At 40.1% G+C, this 18,712-nt stretch overlaps 2 protein-coding genes across 4 annotated transcripts in view; both read left to right on the top strand.

Moving 5' to 3' along the window:
- Positions 1 to 4,122, top strand: part of LOC138012594 (synaptotagmin-10-like) — a 12,117-nt gene extending 7,995 nt beyond the window's left edge. Inside the window, exons 3-6 of the mRNA XM_068859396.1 lie at positions 402 to 499; positions 806 to 1,151; positions 1,304 to 1,424; positions 2,674 to 4,122. Coding sequence (XP_068715497.1) covers positions 402 to 499; positions 806 to 1,151; positions 1,304 to 1,424; positions 2,674 to 2,978 — 870 coding nt within the window. The 3' untranslated portion in view covers positions 2,979 to 4,122. The remainder of the gene's footprint in view (positions 1 to 401; positions 500 to 805; positions 1,152 to 1,303; positions 1,425 to 2,673) is intronic.
- A 444-nt stretch (positions 4,123 to 4,566) lies between these two features.
- On the top strand, positions 4,567 to 18,342 carry LOC138012595 (synaptotagmin-C-like). Of its 3 annotated transcripts, none has more exons than XM_068859397.1 (5): positions 4,567 to 4,815; positions 10,299 to 10,424; positions 14,209 to 14,578; positions 15,740 to 15,804; positions 16,169 to 18,342. In XM_068859397.1, the coding sequence occupies exons 3-5, from the start codon at positions 14,216 to 14,218 to the stop codon at positions 16,524 to 16,526; spliced, it is 786 nt and encodes a 261-aa protein (XP_068715498.1). In that variant the 5' UTR covers positions 4,567 to 4,815; positions 10,299 to 10,424; positions 14,209 to 14,215; the 3' UTR covers positions 16,527 to 18,342. The 3 variants fall into 3 exon arrangements, with proteins under 3 accessions (XP_068715498.1, XP_068715499.1, XP_068715500.1); XM_068859398.1 differs by lacking the exon at positions 4,567 to 4,815 and adding an exon at positions 9,835 to 10,020; XM_068859399.1 differs by lacking the exons at positions 4,567 to 4,815; positions 10,299 to 10,424 and adding an exon at positions 12,053 to 12,214.
- The last annotated feature ends 370 nt before the right edge of the window (positions 18,343 to 18,712 follow it).

The following is an 18,712-nucleotide window of genomic DNA, read 5'->3' as shown; positions in this document are numbered from 1 at the left end:
CTGCAATTCCCCGGAATAGTAATTTCGAGCCGCCATGTTTTCGCGGTCTTCTCACCTCGGTTAAGCGGGGTAACCCGTCACCAACCATTTACATGGCAAAACGGTGGGTTACCCTGTCTAGCATGTAAACGCTTGACTGCAGCGACTTGTAAAGAAAAAGGCGAAAAGTTGTCTCGCCCAGGGTAGCTCGATTGCCGACGGGTTACTCAGTCAGCGGGGCACCCCCCCCCCCCCCCTTTATGTCATCAGGCCCTAACTAGACGGATAATCGCCTCTTTTTAAAAATTGCCTTGTTAGAATTGACCCGTATTGCCTATTTCTACTAAGACTTCTTATAGCCAGTAAAAAATTGTGGTCTTGGATTGGAGATTGAGATAATATGAATTTGAGGTTCTTTGCAGAGTGAAGAAAAGCTTTTGGATTCAGGGCCAGATACAAACGTCTTCCCAGAGAAAATTGCCGGGAAAATAAAATTCTCCCTGCTGTACGATTCCATAAGGTAATTTTAAATTAGACTCTTAAACTTAATTTTAGTCATTTGCTGGTTTCATTTAATGACAATGTTTAAATTAGACATATTTTCTCCTTGCACTTGAAGTGGAACGAACTCTTCGTTGAAAGTGCAACTATGTAGCGTATGTGAAGAGTACGTGACGTGCCTTTGAGTGTGCGTGACTTGAGCGTGATGGTGTACCGAAATTATTGTCGGGAAAAAGTTGTTTGACCTCGCTCTCGTAGACGACTAGAATACAGAAAAAAGTCTTCCTGAAAAATGGACATTTTTTCTTGTTACTTCTTCATACAGATCAACTCTAATGGTTACTATCCACGAGGTACAGTTAAGAGAAATTCCGTCCGCCCAAGACAGTAACATCAATTATTACGTCACGTTAAAAATCCTTCCCATGAATCACCGTTCGTTCCAAACGGAAGCAGTTAAGAGTTCAGAGTTTAATGAGACATTTGAATTTCGTATAACGTACGAGAAACTGCAGGCCCAGAGCTTAAAGATGACGTTATGTTGCTTTGATCGCTTCTCGCAACACGAACCCCTTGGCTACCACACCGAACATCTGGCTGATCTTGAAGCGCGAGGACTCAGCTTGTCAAGGAAGATACTCCTTTTCCGTGACATTTATACTGTTCAAAAGGTAAAATGGGAAAAACTAAGCAAGTGCATATTTGTATACTGACCTTTGCGCAAAATAAATGTTGATGCAATGATTTTCATGCCTGACAAAACACCGAGGAGATCCCTTCTGCCAAGCAGGGTGGTATCATTTTATTTTCTATTAACTTTCAGGCATCTGGTGTCCTTGGAGAATTAATGATATCCCTGGGGTATCTCAGACTCACGGAGAGATTAACGATAGTGATAATCCGCGCAAGAAATCTTCCTCAAAGTGAGGACAAAGAAGATCCAGGCGAGTTGTTCTCGAGTAGATAGATTATAATAGTAATTGCACTGTACTCACGCTAACAATAACGTACCAAATTGGAAACAAATGTGAAGTATTCTCTTGTTAATAGGTGTTTATGTTGTTAGTTGTTCACGTGTAGAATCCCTCCTGCTCCACAGACATCGTGGAGCCACCTGTGAATCATTCGTGCTCAATAAGAATGTGGCCTGCACATAGGGCTGCCACTTGCGATCCAAACCACCTTGGAAATTTAGGGTGCGTTCGATTTACCCTTTTCCGGAATAAGAATACTTGGAGCGATGAATTTAAAACGGTATGTCTGGCGTTTTGAAACAAAAAGGATAATAGAGATATCTGCAAAATATCATTTTAGCAGGTGTTTGACAATTTTAATTTGAATCTCTGTAAAAACGAAGGATTTCTAACTTCTATTCCATGCATTCCTATTCCTAAATACGGTCAATATAAGGCACCCTTAAGTTCCCCTCATGGCTTACATATATCCATATACTTAATTGACCACTCCCCATAGGGGCTTTTCAGGGCCAATGAATCACAACCACGACAGAACAGAACATTCAACGACAACTGTTAAGAATCCCAACTGGCCGGAGGCAAGCTAGTTGACTATTTACAAGTGCAGCTGAGAAGTTGAACCAGGGACTACCGGGAACAAATTCAACGAGTGGTCAGAACGTGTCTTGAATCCGGGATCCCCGGATCTCAAGGCAAGCGCCCTAACCACTGGGCAGTTCTGGCCCGTAAATAATACTTAATTAATTATCATTATTATCAATTGATAGTTCACACCTCTCAGGTTACTCTTGGAATTCAAGTCTGTTCAGGTGCCAAAAAATAATGTGCGCAATTTTCAGTCGGTTAGACATCAAAATGCTCGTCGTATTACGCAGCTGCAAACGAAGTTTCTTCTTGAACAATTACAAGAAGTTATAATCTGGAGAATATCTTTAATCTTACACTGAGCCGAGCAAAAATGCTCTACTTATAAGGTAGCCTACAATTGAAGTGAAAATGCAACAACGGTGGGAAAACTCTCGAAGCAGTGTAAAGAACCAACAAACGCAGCCCACGTGTAACCTCAACTCCGGGAATCGGACACTCAGTGGCCTCACATGTGGATTTTTTCAGTGATCTCACTCACCAACTCACCTATTTTTATTACGTAGTGTATAAGAAACTATTTCTCCTGTACCACAAATAAAATGCTAATTGTTTTAAGCCTCTTTCGTAGCTGCTTATGTTGAAGTGTCGCTCATCCACCAAGCCAAAATATTGAAGCAAAAGAAGACGGTGTCAAAGGAACCCAATAGCAACCCAGTGTTTAACGAGACTCTGACGTTTCACATCCCAGTCGGAATTCTGCACCAAACGAGCTTCATGTTGGCCGTGAACAATGAGAATGCCAGGAGAATTGAGGACGAGTTAATAGGGAAAGTAATTCTAGGACCATCTTCAACGGGGAATCAATTTGAACACTGGAATGAGATGCGCATAAACAATAAGCCAGTGGCGCGCTGGCATAAACTGCTTGATTGACAAAAGAGGCAGTCTGTCTTTTATTGTTGATCATGAACTGTTATTCACTATTGCATTATTACTATTGCGGTTGTGATAGGTAGTTATGTAGTTTGCTGAAAAGTTAGACACTGAAGTGTAAAGACGAATAGAGAATCAACCGAGTACTCAGGGCTGATCGAAGTTTGGGCAAACTGAAAATAAATTGTTAGCACGATAACAAGGTCGCGGTACGTTTAATTAAGCAAATATGCGCTAGCTGGCAAGACAGAATATGCACAAGACAAAAACGTGCTACATTTTTTAGGTTTTTGTTCAGAACATCGTTATGTTGTATGTGATTATTCCGTGAGGGTAACCATTTTGAAGGAGAGGTTTTAGCAGACCGCTGAGAGCAGACTGAATTAAAGAAATCGTGCGGATCAAATTCTGAACCAGCGACATGTGAGGGTGCGAGGTGTCAATGAATCCCATTTGGTGAAGAGGCCAGTGAGGGTCTTCTTTCGTAGCCTGTTCCAAGCTCCCAGATAGTAGGGAAAACGAATACAACTGGGTGGGAAAAGCGAGTGGGGGCTTGGGTCGAGGCGCCTCGCCTCGCCTCGACTCAAGCCCCCACTCATTTTTCGCACCCATTTTTTTCTCTTTCCCTACCATCTGTGAGACTGGAACAGGTTACTTCTTTCGGTAAATAGATGTCATGAAAGTGTTGTTTGGGAAGCGCTTGACAAGAATATCTAAAAAGGGAATTTCGTTGTTGTCTTTAAACATGACATCCGTTTACCGAAAGAAGACCCTCTCTGGTCTCTACGAACAAATGGGATTGATTCACACCTCGCAAGTACAAGGTTAATCTCATTTGCACCCTCACTTATGGCTGCTTCCGAATTTGCTCCACGCCTTCTTTACTTCGGTCTGCTCTCATTGATTTGAGGTTTTTGTTTAGAAGTAGGACCGAAAATTAGATGAGCACAAAGGAAAGCACCTTTTCAGACGCTTGAATCAAACATCACCTCGTTTCTTTTTCGACAAAGAAGTGGGAAGTGTCGCTTCCTTTCCATTGCGCAGACTCGATGCCCAGTGTTTTGCAAACCGCGTGTGGTTACGAGACCCGAGCAGCAGGGCAACCTTACCTGTTCATATGAATAAAATTTGTCTCTAAACCCAAGCCCCCTAGCAATGATAATTTAGACGTTATCTAGTGCTACTAACTTCCTTTGAAAATGGTTTAAAATTTCGAGATGTGTCTTCTATAAACAACGGCTTTGGACAGAATTCAAAGGTGGCAGCAAAAACCAGTTCTTGTAAAGGATACAAGGTATTTTGATTTCTCTGCTCTTGGGCGCCCTGTGTTACTAAGCGGTCAGCCCACTCCATTTCTAATATGTTGATTTATACATTCAAGATTTCTCGCCCTCGCATGACAATATTATCACTTCTAACTGAAACAGCACACAAACACTGTAAATAAACAAAGCATTGCGACGGAGCGTTGTTTTCTGAAATAGCACTCATGTGCTTACATGGACTCGATTCTTAGTCTTAAAAATCGACCAAATTGAAATAATCGAAGCAGCTATTAATTAATGTTATATTTTGATAGGGTCCTATTTCAACTGACTTCCCACAGTAACACGAGACAGGCTTCTCTTTCTCAGATATCATCTTTCGAATTTTCTGCCACAGAAATTTAGAATCTTGAGTTTTGTGATATCGCGAGGACGAACTCAATAGCTTTTCAGCTGTCAGAGTATCAAGTACGGTTCTTTATATTATTAATGACTCAACTGAGTTTAGAAATGGACTGCAGCAATTAACTTAACCGGGAAGACAAGCTCAACGAAAAGGACTCCCACTTCAGGTAACATTACGAACTTTCCTTCTTATCAGAAAGTGGTCTAAGATAGAAATCAAGGCTTTATAGGCGAACATTCGCGCTATTCTCGCTTGTATAGCATCCACATAAATGTTTGAAACGTAATGACACGCATATGTTAAGTTCATCGACAGCAGGGTTCGATTCGAATGTAAATCTCAAATCGTTTCGGACGAACATGCTTGACGTTTAAACACAATCGGCTCAAGGAGACCTTTATGTTCTTTCACTTTGATTTACTCTTTTTGAAGCAAAGTAGGAACTTAAAATTTCTCTATAGAGTTTGAAAATGCACTATGACCCCTTTCGTCAGGAGCAATATTTTCGTGAAAACTACATACTCCCATGATGTGTAATCTAAACTACAATAGATGCAAACGGACTAGATTCGCTTGTGGCAATGCAATGACTGATTACTTCACTACACGAGGCGTTGAAATACCAATAGAGAAACAAAGCTCAAAAACAGTTTTGTTTGGTTATTACGTCAAAATTTCTTGCTTTAAAGTACGCACAGCCCTCAAGTTTTTGCCAAAATTCAACGTGACGTCAGAATTCGTGAGGTACAGTGGTCAGAGAAATGTGCTGCAAATGGAACGTGCAGCTATTTAAAAACATGTTGACAGGAAATAGATAGTTAAAATGTCCAAAAGGAGGCGTTTTGGTAAGATGTATCTACAGCTATCTGGTAAACGAATGCCACAAATGGTTGGCGCGTATCCCAATAAAGAAACCGTGAATTTGGTGTCAAGATTAATTAATTAATTAATTAACTAGAGGTTGCTAATAGGAAGTCATGTGCTGCGAGGGTACTCTTGAGAAGAAAGAAAATGACAGTAATTGTGAACTTGCGACTATGAATAGCTATGAATAAATGAAGAAAGCCCAGTAAGGGTAGCTCAACAGTCTCAACCCGTATTTCGTTAAACTTGGAAAAACATCGAGAAAAAAAAGAAGAAGAATGTCACGGTTCAGTTTTGACCTTTTTGTAAGGCTGTTAGTGTCACGGTTCAGTTTTGACATTTTTGTAAGCCTTACAAAGAAATCAAAACTAAACCGTGACATTCTCCTTGTTTTTGTCTCGCTTTTTTTCTAAGTTTAAGTTCATCAGTATCGTATTACCCGTTTTATGTCAATCAAAATTATTTTCAAGTTCAAGTTTTATGAGATGGAAGCTTTTTCAGGGGCCAAAATGCATTGCGACAATTTTTTGTAGTGATGCCAGGGAATTGCGACAGGAAGGGAAGAGTGCGACATAAGTTATTATTTTAAAAAGTGAAAGACTACAGTATTTGTTTCATTACGCGAATCATACACGTTTTGATGAAATCTGAAGATAGTTGTATCTATGTATTTGATTCACTATGCCTGATGTAAATGGCACTGCTCATTGTTAATATGTTGATATCGCTATAAAATCGGAACCATTCGGTTTTCTATTTTCCTGTCGTTTGAATTAAATACTCCGTTGTTTGAAGTCGTGCTTCAACAAGCATTTCGTTTGATTTGTTTGCCTCAGTCAGTGGGCGATTGATTTGTTCATCAGCTGGACAACAAGCTCCATCTGGTATATATAGCAAAATATGTCCGGAGTTTGAGAAGCCAATCAGAACTCGCTTTGAACGCTATTCACTGTTTTAGTATAGACTAAAAGTTACTGGCTCAGCATCTACAGTAGTATAGTTTGTCGTTCAAAAGCTCTCAAATACATGGAGTCTCCTTTCAGTATCTCGTCGATTGTATTTGTTGTCCAACGTGACACGGGGCACAACGACCTTTCGCACAACAAAATAAGCAAAAGCCTGTTTCCCTCGAAACATCGCTAAAGTGATCGGCAAGTTGATGAGTACTTCCACTAACAAATAAATGCACGTTGAAGCAGGCCCTTACGCTGGCTACAAACATTTTAGGTTCAGAAAGTGAGAGACATCAAAACTCGAGACTTTGGACGCCTGCGAGAATATTGTTGTTGCTCAATTGGCCTGTTGACAAGAGCTATCAAAAGCTCGAAATGTCATGATTTTGAGCTTCGTTGTGGTGTTTAATCCACCTTATCAACACAGTTAATTTAACATTTTACTATTGCCAAACGATTAAATTGAAATGAAGGGTAATTCGTCAATAAAACCACAACACTTTACTCAAAACGTTAGAAACATGAAGCCCGTGAGTGACGGGACGTTGACGGGACGAAGACGGGACGGGAGTAGCTGGTTGGGGCCCGGAGTTATGCCGCATTTGATTGCTTTGATTTCAGACCGATTAAGTGCCTCTGAACGAAGGAGCCATGATCTAATAGTCGTTCTTCTAACTAGTGCCATAGACCTCTTTTTTGCTTGTCGTGAGAATTTATTATTGCTTCAAGATGATACCTCTAAGTTGATGATAATCTTCTCATTCTCGAGCTTTGATTGGCTTAGCCATCATGGTATATGAGCTACTATACCATTCTCTACAAATATCAGTATCTGTTCGCATCAGTTTTGTTGTTTTTACAAAATAAAGTAGGGACGAGTTATTCACAATTTGTGGGCGTTTTTAATAAAACAATAATTCCAATTCGCGCTTGTTGGATATGAGGTTATTATAGCTAACCTATCATCTCATGTCCAACTCGCGCTAGTGGAATAATTGTTAACTGACTACTAGGTAAGGAAAAAAGGTAAAGTCTCTGTTACGAGCCTAGGAAGGTCCATCAGGCCGGCGCTTATCTCCGGTTTCCGTAGCATGAAGCGATTAGGAGTATTTCTACTCCCCCCCTGGGTGGGATGCTAGTCCATCGCGGGGTTACCCCCAGCATTTTCGCCGGTACCCATTTATACACCTGGCCCGTGTTGCTCGAAGCATGGTAAGCGCTAACCAGCGTTAAATACCATGGAAACCTACACATTTTGACACCTCTTAACCAACGGTTAGCGCTAACCAGGCTTCGAGCAACCGGCACCTGGGTGAGAGCCCAAGAACACAACACAATGTCCCCGGCCAAGACCAGAACCCGAACCACTCGATCCGGAGTCGACAATCTAACCATGAGGCCACCGCACCTCCCTAACTGACTACTGGCAGCTAACAAACCGCATTAAACAAATATTCCTGCTTTCGCAACGCAGAAACGGCAGGGACCAGTGAGCCAAAAGCGTTCAGCGTTTCCTCTAAAAGCGTCTGCCCTTATTTTTGCCAGTGTTGCCATGCACAAGAGTGCCAACGAAAACGTTACCTAAAAATAAATAGTTGCACAAGCTTGTTGGTCTTCTACAATTCACTATTTTCACATTCCTCATAATACACTTTGTTTGCCCCTCAAGTTTTGCATAAACCATTGTTTTCAAATGCTCTTGGGAATATGCAGTGTCCCAAGAGCACTTGAAAACAATGGTTTATGCAAAGTTTGGGGGGAGCAAACAAAGTGTATTAAGGGAATGTGAAAATATCGAATGCTGGCAAAGTACACTACAGCTGAGTAGATTGTTTGGAAAACCGTTGCCTTGAACGCCGAGAAGGAAAGATTTATAGATGTATGCTCACAAATTTCTAGTTTCTAAAGAAACTGTGGTACTGCGGTACTGTGTTTGTCGTCGAAACCTCAAATGTGGCGATTTCATCTCGGTGTTTTCTAGAGTACCGCAAAAATGCGTGCTTCACATGCAGCACGATTTTTATACTTGTTAAAGACTAGACTGGCTTTCGGTGGCGTTCCAGTCGCTTAAAGGTTGGTTTTCACTAGCGGCGGAGTCGGAGCCGTAAGCGGAGTCATAATTTCGACGAAATCGGAGTCGGAAGAATCAGAACGTTCCTATTTTCTTCCGACTCCACTTATGACTCCGTCGCTTACGATCCAGTGAAAACTAGATTGTCGCGGAGTCGGAAGCAGAAGCGGAAGAACCAACCAATCACAATGCTTGGAATCGAGCATTGTCATTGGTTTATTCTTCCGCTTCTGCTTCCGACTCACACTTTCACTGGATCGTAAGCGACGGAGTCATAAGCGGAATCGGCATTCTGCTTTCGACTCCAACAGTTTGATTTTCGCTAGATCGAGTCGCTCTGCGCTTCTGTTTACGACTCCGACTCCGTCGCTAGTGAAAACCAGTCTTGTGTTGACAGTTACGCAGACTGATGCTCAAGGAGTGAGCCTCTAGTCGAACCATACAGATCATCAGTCAACCTTGCTTTTCAGTTCCAGTGGAGCACTGGTGAAAGCATCCCTCTCCAGGATATTGAATAACAGATTATTTTGAGTTCCAGCTGGTCACCTAATTCGTTCAGTCGTCAGGATCTGATCGTCTCTCGGAAATCCTGGGTCTTTCCAGTCCTTTGTAGGGGACAACGAACGAACTTTTCATTTTAAAAGAACCGCTTGGTCGTTAACCACAGCTATGGACTGGAGCGGCGGACTCACTATTCATCAGGAACAATCAGCGAAAATCATATTTTAAAGTTCATATATCTCGAATTGAACACCCGCCAGTCAGCAATTAACAGCGGAACAAGTTTCGAAACAGTGCTTTGTATTTACGCTCTCTTTAATTTGCTGATTTTGATCATAACATAACAATCATGCAAACTTAATAAAGCTATGTTGCGGTTAATCACTAATAAATTTTCAGGAGACAAAATTCTTTAGAGTCACGAGCGTGACTGACTACTACTCTTTCTCTTCGAATGATATTGGACATCGATCGAGTGGTTGTATATTCCGTTATGACTTAAAGAACTTCCCAATTATACAATTCCACCAAACCGTTGTGGTTTAATACGGTTGAACAACGTTCATTTGCATTTCATCCAGATGTCTGCTGCTTTTTTGTTATGGTTGGTCTCTTTTTTCCGCATTCATTTAAAATTGAACAAGAAAAAACTGGTGTGTCGTGAACTCCTTATTAACATGATAGATATTCGATTGGATGTTTCGGCATGTTTACGAAGCGCCCTTTGTTCAAATTTTCATCCGGCCTCGGGGGTCGTGGAAAAAAACGTTACTCATTTTGCAATTCAAATTAGCTTAATGTCACAACACAAGTTGCAACCGTTGAGGGATCAATAATCGCAAATAACGGATAGAGATTTAACGGAGTTATAGCCTTCTTCGATTGCAGCTCTAAGAATTTCACCATGACAAAGTTTTGGTACTTTGAAATTGTTGGGAAAATTTTTGCTACCGCTTGATCATGTCACCTCTTCTCACACTCGGTAGGTTTAAGTCACTGTTATCTTCAACTGTTGGAATTGAAAAAGACCTTGCAATATTACTCTCTGGTAAAATTTGAAAAAACGCTATCTTAATTTCATTTTTTCACATCTTTTACTGAACGCGGAAAACTTAAGTCTGCTTTTGTGAGATCTTTGTACACAGCTGAAGAAATAAGTACAATTTTAAAATCCTAACAAAGTCATCAGTTCTCTTGCAGTTAAATTCCCTTAATGAAGGCAATATTTTTTAAGGAGTATATTGTCTTTATTCTTTACAGCTTTGAAATCAAAGTGTGGAGTTTTATCATTTACAAATTTAATATACACGTCGGGACAACTTAAAACAAGAAAGACGGATCGAAAGCCGTGGATCATTCAACTTTTCACTACCGACATATAATTAGGTGAGTCAATTAAAACTAGCGGGCGGTGTTGACCTCAGCTGATATCGCATTTTTTTATGATGTTGTTTTTAAGCATTTTCAAGCCTTACATTTTAGGGTGTCTTTTACTGAAGCATGCTCTGTCAGTAACAACTATATATCTCACGAGAGCGAGGTAGTTGTCACAAATTGATTTTGCTCTGGTGCCTTTTCGCTGTTAAGGTGAAGAACAATCAATTAAATGAAGCTCGAGAAAAAGTGCTTTGAATAAATGAGACATACTTTCCTGAATAAACAGGAATCAATAGTGGCCCTACCATTTTGTCACAGTTTAAACCGCTATCCGCAGCACGGAACAACCCTCGTCTTCTCCTGGTTCACCTTGGGATTACCCCCAGCTAGGGTTTAGCTGGCGCGAACTCACTAAATGGCGAAACCAATTTGCGCGAAGCGTCGCACTTGCCATTGCCTCTCTCCGACTTTAACGAGAGCGCCACCAGACAATATCATAGCTCTCCACGTACGTTTTGAACTTCTGTACATTTTCTTTCCTTTCTTCTCGAATCCACGGCAATAAAAATATGTACAAATCTCCCGTTTTAAGGAAAACGTAACACGCAACAGCAAATTCCGTCAAGGCTTCAACACAGTCCACCAAAATGAATTCACGTACAGTTTGGCTTGTTTGCACAAGATGAACGAACTCAGGAATTATGGCAAAAACGTTTATTAAACCCGGACGAAATTTTTGTTGTCCCTTAAGTCACGAAAAGCGAGCTTCGTCGTTGAAAGAAATTTATAAGCGTTCCTTTCTCGTTCTTCCCTCGGTTTTTCTTACTGTACGAACAGTCTCCCAGGTGGCAATAAGCGAAAAAGGGCTAATTGTGGTTGCACGTTTGATTGTCTTTCTTAACTGAAGAGGTTTTGTGATAAAAAAGATTAGGATATTTAAAAAAAGGTTTTTATATCATTTTGTAGGGTTTGTAATTTTGATGACACCCGGGCACAAATGGCTTTTTAATAATAATTTCCTTTTTCGGTTGGTTTTTTTGAGATGCGTCTCAATTTTTTCAAAATATTCACAGGCATGGCTAATTGAACAAAGAAGACTGTTATACCTCCGGGCGTTCCATCGCGAGTTTTCCTCCCGAAACTTGCTTAACTTTCAATAACTAGCACGTTACGATTTTGCTCGTGAGGACACCAGCGTTTGGCAGCTGGGTACTTTTAATACCTTTGATATAATAGAGAAAGAAAAAATATGAAAACAGCGGGGCAAAGTCATGGCAAACGAGTATGCACAACCGGTCAGTTTGTCCTGTGCTCGAGAACCATTGAACTAGATACATTTACGAAACTCTCGCAAAATGCGGTAGGTGAACGAAAGAGCAAACGAAACCGTAACATTTGGAATAATTGAAACCAAGACAAAGCGGAAGGAATTTGTTTGCTCACAGACAAGAAAGTTTCCTGGTTTTCCGTATTTAACGAGTTTCGATCTGTTGCTCGTGAGTCATCTTAAAACTTCCTGCTTTCTTGATTCCCTCGTTATAACCGGACTGGGATGATTGATGACAGTTGGAATTTTCCGGTTTGGTTTCTACTTGTTTTCAACTCAGTCTACTTTGGTCAGTTTCAGCTTTTTTCGGTTTCAACTTGTTTTCTACTTTGTTGTCAAACTTACCTTCTTGTCAAAATGAAATTGACGCTCAACGAAAGTCACATCCCAAAGTATTTGGGACTGAAGGATAGAATGCCAGTTTAACACTCGATCGGTGCAAACGATTCTGCATGATCTTCTGTCATTTAAGGTGAAGTATTGATTTTAAAACTACAAGCTTTAATGGCTCATGAAAGCCTACCTCAACGAGTCTTTCATACTGAGCAGTCCAGTGGTAGAGTTCGACTCCTCCAAAGGATAGTACTCGCATTTTTCCTAGTATCCTCGAATCACCATAAATTGATAAAGCCATTTCTTTAACTTTTCATCTGTTTTCGAATCTGTGATTTCCGCAAACATGTTGAGTTTCTAGGTAACAGGTGAAAGTCCCTTTACCCTTTACCCTTCCTGCAGAAGTAATTGAACCTATCTTTGGGGAATCGATACATTCACTGCGTCTTGAACAGATTGTACACGACAGATTGTCAATGCTGCTGTGATACAATTGGAGTAATCGAATATAACGAAAGGTTTATGCGGAGTCGATCGATTCTAAATTTCAAATTGACGACCGCACGAGGTTAAAGGTGCGATGTATTATTCATTTGCATGCACGAGCGGCTTACGGTAGTTGTCCTACGATGTGTCACAAAAGCTCGGTTTTTACCGAGGCTTGACCAATTGACCACGACGCTGCAAAAAAGGTAAATCCAAACATTGTTACTAAATTTACCGCACCTTTCGATGTGTTCTGAAGAACAAGCTAAAATCCGAAACCAAAATATCAGTTTCTCAAGTTTCCTTTTATTTGTTTTTTGTCGATGCCTTCTTTAATATTTCTTACGTTATTTCTTGCATGCTGTACAATTTCGTTTGGTTTTCACGTCTTACTATGAATCGTAATTTCTTTCTCCAACGTATGCAGAAATGGCTTGGGCGATACGACAACTTGCTTTTTTTTGCGCGTAGACTTTTATGTACTAGACTAAAATGGCGGAGAACAAAAGAACCATTAATTATTTCGGATCCTGTATATGAAAGACCAGCCGTAAATCCTGAATGTCTGTATTATAAGATTTCGTTAGTTTTAAATTATTCAGGTTGTTACAAAACTATCTCATCTTGAAAGTTTAGAGGTCCAAAAAATGATAAAGAAACCTGAGCAGTCCGAAAGTATTAAAGCGAAGCAGGATATAATTATATTTAAACCAAACCCTGTAATTGTAAGTCGACGATGTGTTGTGCGCAATTAGTTATGTGAGTTGTGCGATGCAGTTATGTCGTCAAAACATGCCGAGACGTCAACTTACCGGCGTTGCAGGAAACATCTGAAGCTAGGACATATCATTATAGTAAGGGGAATACCTTGACACTAGATGCACCTCTTGGTTCACAAGAAGTATAAAATGAAATTTAACTCTCTCTCTGATAATATGATTACTTTATGACTGCATGAACAATTTCCGTGGAACTGGAACTCAGACGGAGACTTAGGCAGGAAATTTTATGGGTGATTTTTTGAATGGGTCCTCGACCAATAGGAATAGCGTTTTGTAAAAGTTAAAAGATAATGAAATTTAACGAAGAGAAAAAGCTAAGAATTGGCATAAGAGAAATCCTTCAACTGGAGTAAAAATAGTCTTTTCCACCAATTTGACACACTCTTGTTACTTTTTCGCAACCGTGCGATAATTTCCGCTTCCATGGATCACGTGCTTTGTACAACAGAATACGAATTTAATTAACACTGCACACTTCTTCAAGTCTGAAGTTACCACGTGGTAAGCCTTCAAGAAAGCATCGATATTTCTTTTCATCAGGATGAAATATCATCCAGTTGGTCCTACTAAATTAATTTCGAAGAATCAGGGAAATCTCAAGTGATTGGTATGCCTTTATTTTGAGAAACTTTTCGCGAAAATGGGTCGCAAAACCCGGTTGAACTTTAGACGAGTAACAAAACAATGAACATTGTTTTTAAAACCACCTTAATCGATTTGTTTATGTCAAGTTGATGGTTATTGAAGCTAATTGTCATTGTGCGAGTTCTTATATTTTTCCAGCCATTATTGTTTCAGCTGCAATTAATTATTCATTCTTAAGATAGTTATGCTTCCTGATGTCTTTGTTTTGTCCTTCTTTCAGCTGAAGGATGCGAGGCTATGTCATCGCTGGTTCCTTCGCAGCTGGCTTTTCGGTGGTTGCAATTCTCATTTATTTAGCGTTCAGAATTTTTGCAAAAAAATCTTCTCAAGGAGCCGGGGACGCCGAGACTAAAGTGCTTTTCCCCCCAAATATAGTTCTGTCGTCTTCTAGTCCTGAACCTTCGAAAAAGAGACTCTACGCACCGACAAGAGACAGGAGAGCTTCGAAGGAAAGTGAAGACAAAGTGGCGAAAAGCAAAAAGAAAGAAAAGAGAAAAGAGGTTAGGAGTTTATGGTTGCCGAAAAAGAAGGAAAGTTTGCCAATGTTGACAGCAACCATGGTTCAACCAACGATCACAGAACATTGCAAGGTTAGAATCGAAAAATTTTCTTTCCCTCAGTGTTGTTACAGATGGCTCGATCGTTCAATGGTAGAACATGGGTTCGACTGAGTTACAACTGCTAAACTGAATTGTTCCATTAAACTTGCGACGGTCTTCCCTAAGCAAATCGTGACGAGCATTTTAATAACAAGAAAGCGCATCTCTTATGACAAATTGATATTAAATTATTACAAAAAACTTCGGGTTTCGAATCTGGTTTGAAGTTACTCTGAGCTGACAACGGTCGGAAATATTGTTCTAGTACCTGTTTACCACCATTCTGAAATTTATGACCTCTCTTCTCTGCCAAATATTTGTTAAACACAAAAAATTCCGCTTAAATATATAGCACCAATCATGTGACGTCATAAAATCCAAAATGCCTGTTAATGGGAATTTTTATGCTTCCAAAGTAAAATTCCTTTAGTTTCGATGGAGTTAAATTCTACGCCAATCCACCCTCTCGATCGACACACCAAACACCATTTTGTCGAAAGTGATTGCTAAGAAACTTGTCCATCTTAAATGCCGCGTATTCACTCACGTGACCAGCAGCCATATTGCATTACTAAAACAAAAGGAAGTATTTGCATAAAAATAGAGTTCAATTCTTGGAGGATTAGTTTGGTACACCACGGGTGCGTTCGATTGTAAAATCTGGATTTAGATCTTAAAATCTGGATTTTCGGATTTCCAATCGAGCACAAAATCTGAGAAACGGATTTTGTCGTGGATCTTGCTAATTGAAATCTTTCCTGACATGGTTTTCCAATGAGTGAAATCTGCGAAAAATTCTGTTTCGAGATTTTGTGTTTGATTGGAAATCCGAAAACCCAGATCCGGCTTTCCCAATCGAGAGCACCCTTGATTATACAAATGGTTAGTCTTCTCAGACGTCTAAGCTGTCTAATAGAATAAAAGCGAGACGCACTTAACGATGAAGGGTACACAGTCTCTTTGGTAATTAAATCCCGGCATCTTTTGAAGAAAATCATTACATGATTTGATTTCTAGCCGTCCCTTATTAATTATATTAGTCGCACTCACGGCCAGACGTTTAATACGTCTAGACGTCCTCTAGTGTAAATACGACCAATGTCATATGTGGTTGAGTATGTTTCTTTGCTTTCCTTTGTTCGAATCATATAGGAACAAGGCGGAAGAGGTAGACTGACCTTCACTCTTCATTATCATTATCGATATGCCTCGAAAACGTAAGTTTTTTTTTTTTTTTCATTTGTCTTTTCAATGGTTTCAATGGCTATTTTAATTTTCTTCTGTTTTTTTCGAGAAACTCCTTATCGTTCATTTCATTTGCTGTGTTGGTATGATCATGTCAAAACAACGCTTGGAGTCGAGAGCACGTCAAAAGACTCGGAAATCAAATCTGTGATGGAATCTTCTCGTTAATTACGCCATTAATATTTCAGAGCGCTTTGCCGGAAATCTATCTATTACCAGTTTCACCCACTTTTGCAGTTTTCCAGTCAAAAAGTGACTTTTTCGGAAAACTTTTTCACGTTCCCTAACCTAACGGACTGGAGGTACTTGAACTTGTCTAATGAACTTCTTTCGCAGGTCCGTGCTCCTAGTTAAGCTTGACAATGCACAAAACCTACCAACCAAAGATGAGGAAGTCTTCCCTGCTGTATACGTCAAAACACAACTTGTTCCAAGCCGCCGACGAGTTTTCATCTCCAAAGTCCACAGAGAGACATTGAATCCTGTGTTTGATGAAGCATATGAGTTCGACATTGAGTATCAAGAACTTCAGCAACAAACTCTGATGTTCACAATTTTAGATTTTGACTGTATGTCTAGGTACAAATCTATCGGCGAAGTCACCGTGCATTTAGCCGATCTAGGGACACATGGATTTAACATACTAAGAGAAATTTCTCTGTGTGTGTACATTTCCAAACCTCGTATGGAATGAAGGTTGAAGAATGTTCTCAAACGTCTGCTTGTTCAAATATTTTAGAGGTTAATATCTTGTAAATAATTTTGTAAAATGTTTATATTGTACAAAGGGATAACTTGGGAATCTTGAGAATCCATCAGTGGACTGGTGAAAATATTTTAGTCGTCAAAATAATGTGATTTCACTTGTAGCCTTCAACGCGCAGTCGTTTTAAGGGGAATCGTATTTTCACTTCCCCACTTCAAACGCCTGCTTATCCGTAAGCAACATTCCTTAAGCCGAATAAAATACAAAAAAAATCTCTTAGGCCTGGTTTTCACTAGCAACGCAAGCACAAGCGCTAGTGTAGGCACAAACGGCAACAACAAGAGCGCATATTTCACTGTGAAAACGGGTCTGACCCAAGCATAAGCACAAGCCTGAAGCGCAATGATCAAATTTTTTCCTTTTCCTTCTGCTTTCGGTTTATACTTGCTTTCGCTTGAGGTGTGTGAAAACGGGACGTAACGCAAGCACAACGCCAGCTGTGATGTTGGTTCAATGAAAACGATCCGTTAATTCAAGATTACACTCGTTTTCACTTTGACAGGATTCTCTTGTGCTTGCGTCTATGCTTGCGTCGCTTGTGAAAACCAAGCTTTTTCCGCTTTTTAGCTAATTAAATTTTTGCCTACTTTAATTTTGGAAAGTGACGTCACATGGAGAACAAACTTTGCGGGAAATTCAGGAGTAAAACATATGGCCGGAAAAAACGGACTTCTTTGTAAGCATAAAATTTATTGGTCATCGTCAGAGAATGAATGGATCGCGATTGGCCAGGACGCTACACAGTTCAAACTGTGGGAAAGGAATGTTGCCTTCTTGCGTTTCGGGACGTAAGTTGTTGCCTTCGGGTAAACAGGCGTACGATTACTAGTCCTCACTACCCTAAAAACGATTGCGTGAGAGGCATGGATTATGTAGTTAACACTTGCTGAAAAGAAAATTTTTGGTGTGGTATTGTTTCATTACCCACGGTCTTTTAACACCATAATTTTCTAAAAGTGAAAAAATGTCGTTGAGGGGCGCATGTGACTGATAACCGCTGTACATTGTAATAGCTTAAAGTGAGAAGCCATGTATTCGAAATTTGAGAAATATCTTCGGGCTTAATCGTTATTAATAGTTACTAAATATCGAAATCTCGATGTCTGGCATTCGTATTTACAGCGGTCATCAGTCACATCAGTCACACACGCACCTCGTCGAATTTTTTTTTGTTTTTCGAAACTAAATTTGGGTGGACGTCAATCAAATGTTTCCATGGCAATAGTCCTGTTCACTTGGAGGCGGTCGAATTCGTCATGGAAACATTTGATTGACGTACATCCAAATTTAGTTTCGAGAAAAATTCGTTAAGCGGTGCGTGTGATCGATTTAATTTTCGAATTTGAATTTTTTCGACCAGGTAAACAGGCTCTTTCATGAAAATTATTAACTTGTCAGGATAACTAGTAAGTAAAGCTTTTTATGATATACATACTGAGATTTACTCACCAAAAAGGCGCGAAATAAATTTCCATTCACAAACTGGTATAAGTTGCAGAAAGCCAATCAATTGTCGCGTATTACATTTTTCACGCGAGCAGAAAACGATACGTCCAATCAGGAGCAGCGTATTATGTTTTTTGTTTTTTTTTCCCGAGTGAGCCGTATCAAGGTTTTGGTTCATGCCTGACCGGCATCGTTTCATTATTTTCAAACCGTTCGCAAAATTATACAATTCGCCCTTATCTTACTGTTACCGTTTTGAACCGTTGTTGTTTTCCGATTAAAGGACATTGCTGTTGGACCGAGTTCGCCTACCGCTTCCGAACAAGCTCGATCCCAAGGCTTGCTTCTTCCATGGTAGGAGTTACCATGAGTACCAATTGGATTCCTAGGCTTTTTTCCTTTTTATTTACGGATTGGCCCTGCCAGCATTACTCCTGGGGAAAATCCAGTTTCAGCGTCTTCAAAGATTTAGGGATAGCGCAGTGGTGAGAGCACTCGCCTCCCACCAATGTGGCCCGGGTTCGATTCTTCGAGTCGGCGTCATATGTGGGTTGAGTTTGTTGGTTCTCTACTCTGCACCGAGAGGTTTTCTCCGGGTACTCCGGTTTCCCCTCTCCTCAAAAACCAACATTTGACTTTATTTGCGTTGATTGTTAATTTCACTTTAC

Source organism: Montipora foliosa, chromosome 8 (genome assembly GCF_036669935.1).
Source record: "Montipora foliosa isolate CH-2021 chromosome 8, ASM3666993v2, whole genome shotgun sequence".
Classification (NCBI taxonomy): domain Eukaryota; kingdom Metazoa; phylum Cnidaria; class Anthozoa; order Scleractinia; family Acroporidae; genus Montipora; species Montipora foliosa.
Note: the sequence above shows the minus strand (reverse complement) of the source record. Positions and strands in the feature narration are given on the sequence as shown.

Bases quoted from the DNA above. Each gene is read 5' to 3' on its own strand.
- LOC138012595 (XM_068859397.1), top strand. From the start codon at position 14,216: ATGCGAGGCTATGTCATCGCTGGTTCCTTCGCAGCTGGCTTTTCGGTG. The intron at 14,579-15,739 runs GTTAGAATCGAA...CGAATCATATAG, and splicing joins CGATCACAGAACATTGCAAG to GAACAAGGCGGAAGAGGTAG. The intron at 15,805-16,168 runs GTAAGTTTTTTT...CTTCTTTCGCAG, and splicing joins TATCGATATGCCTCGAAAAC to GTCCGTGCTCCTAGTTAAGC.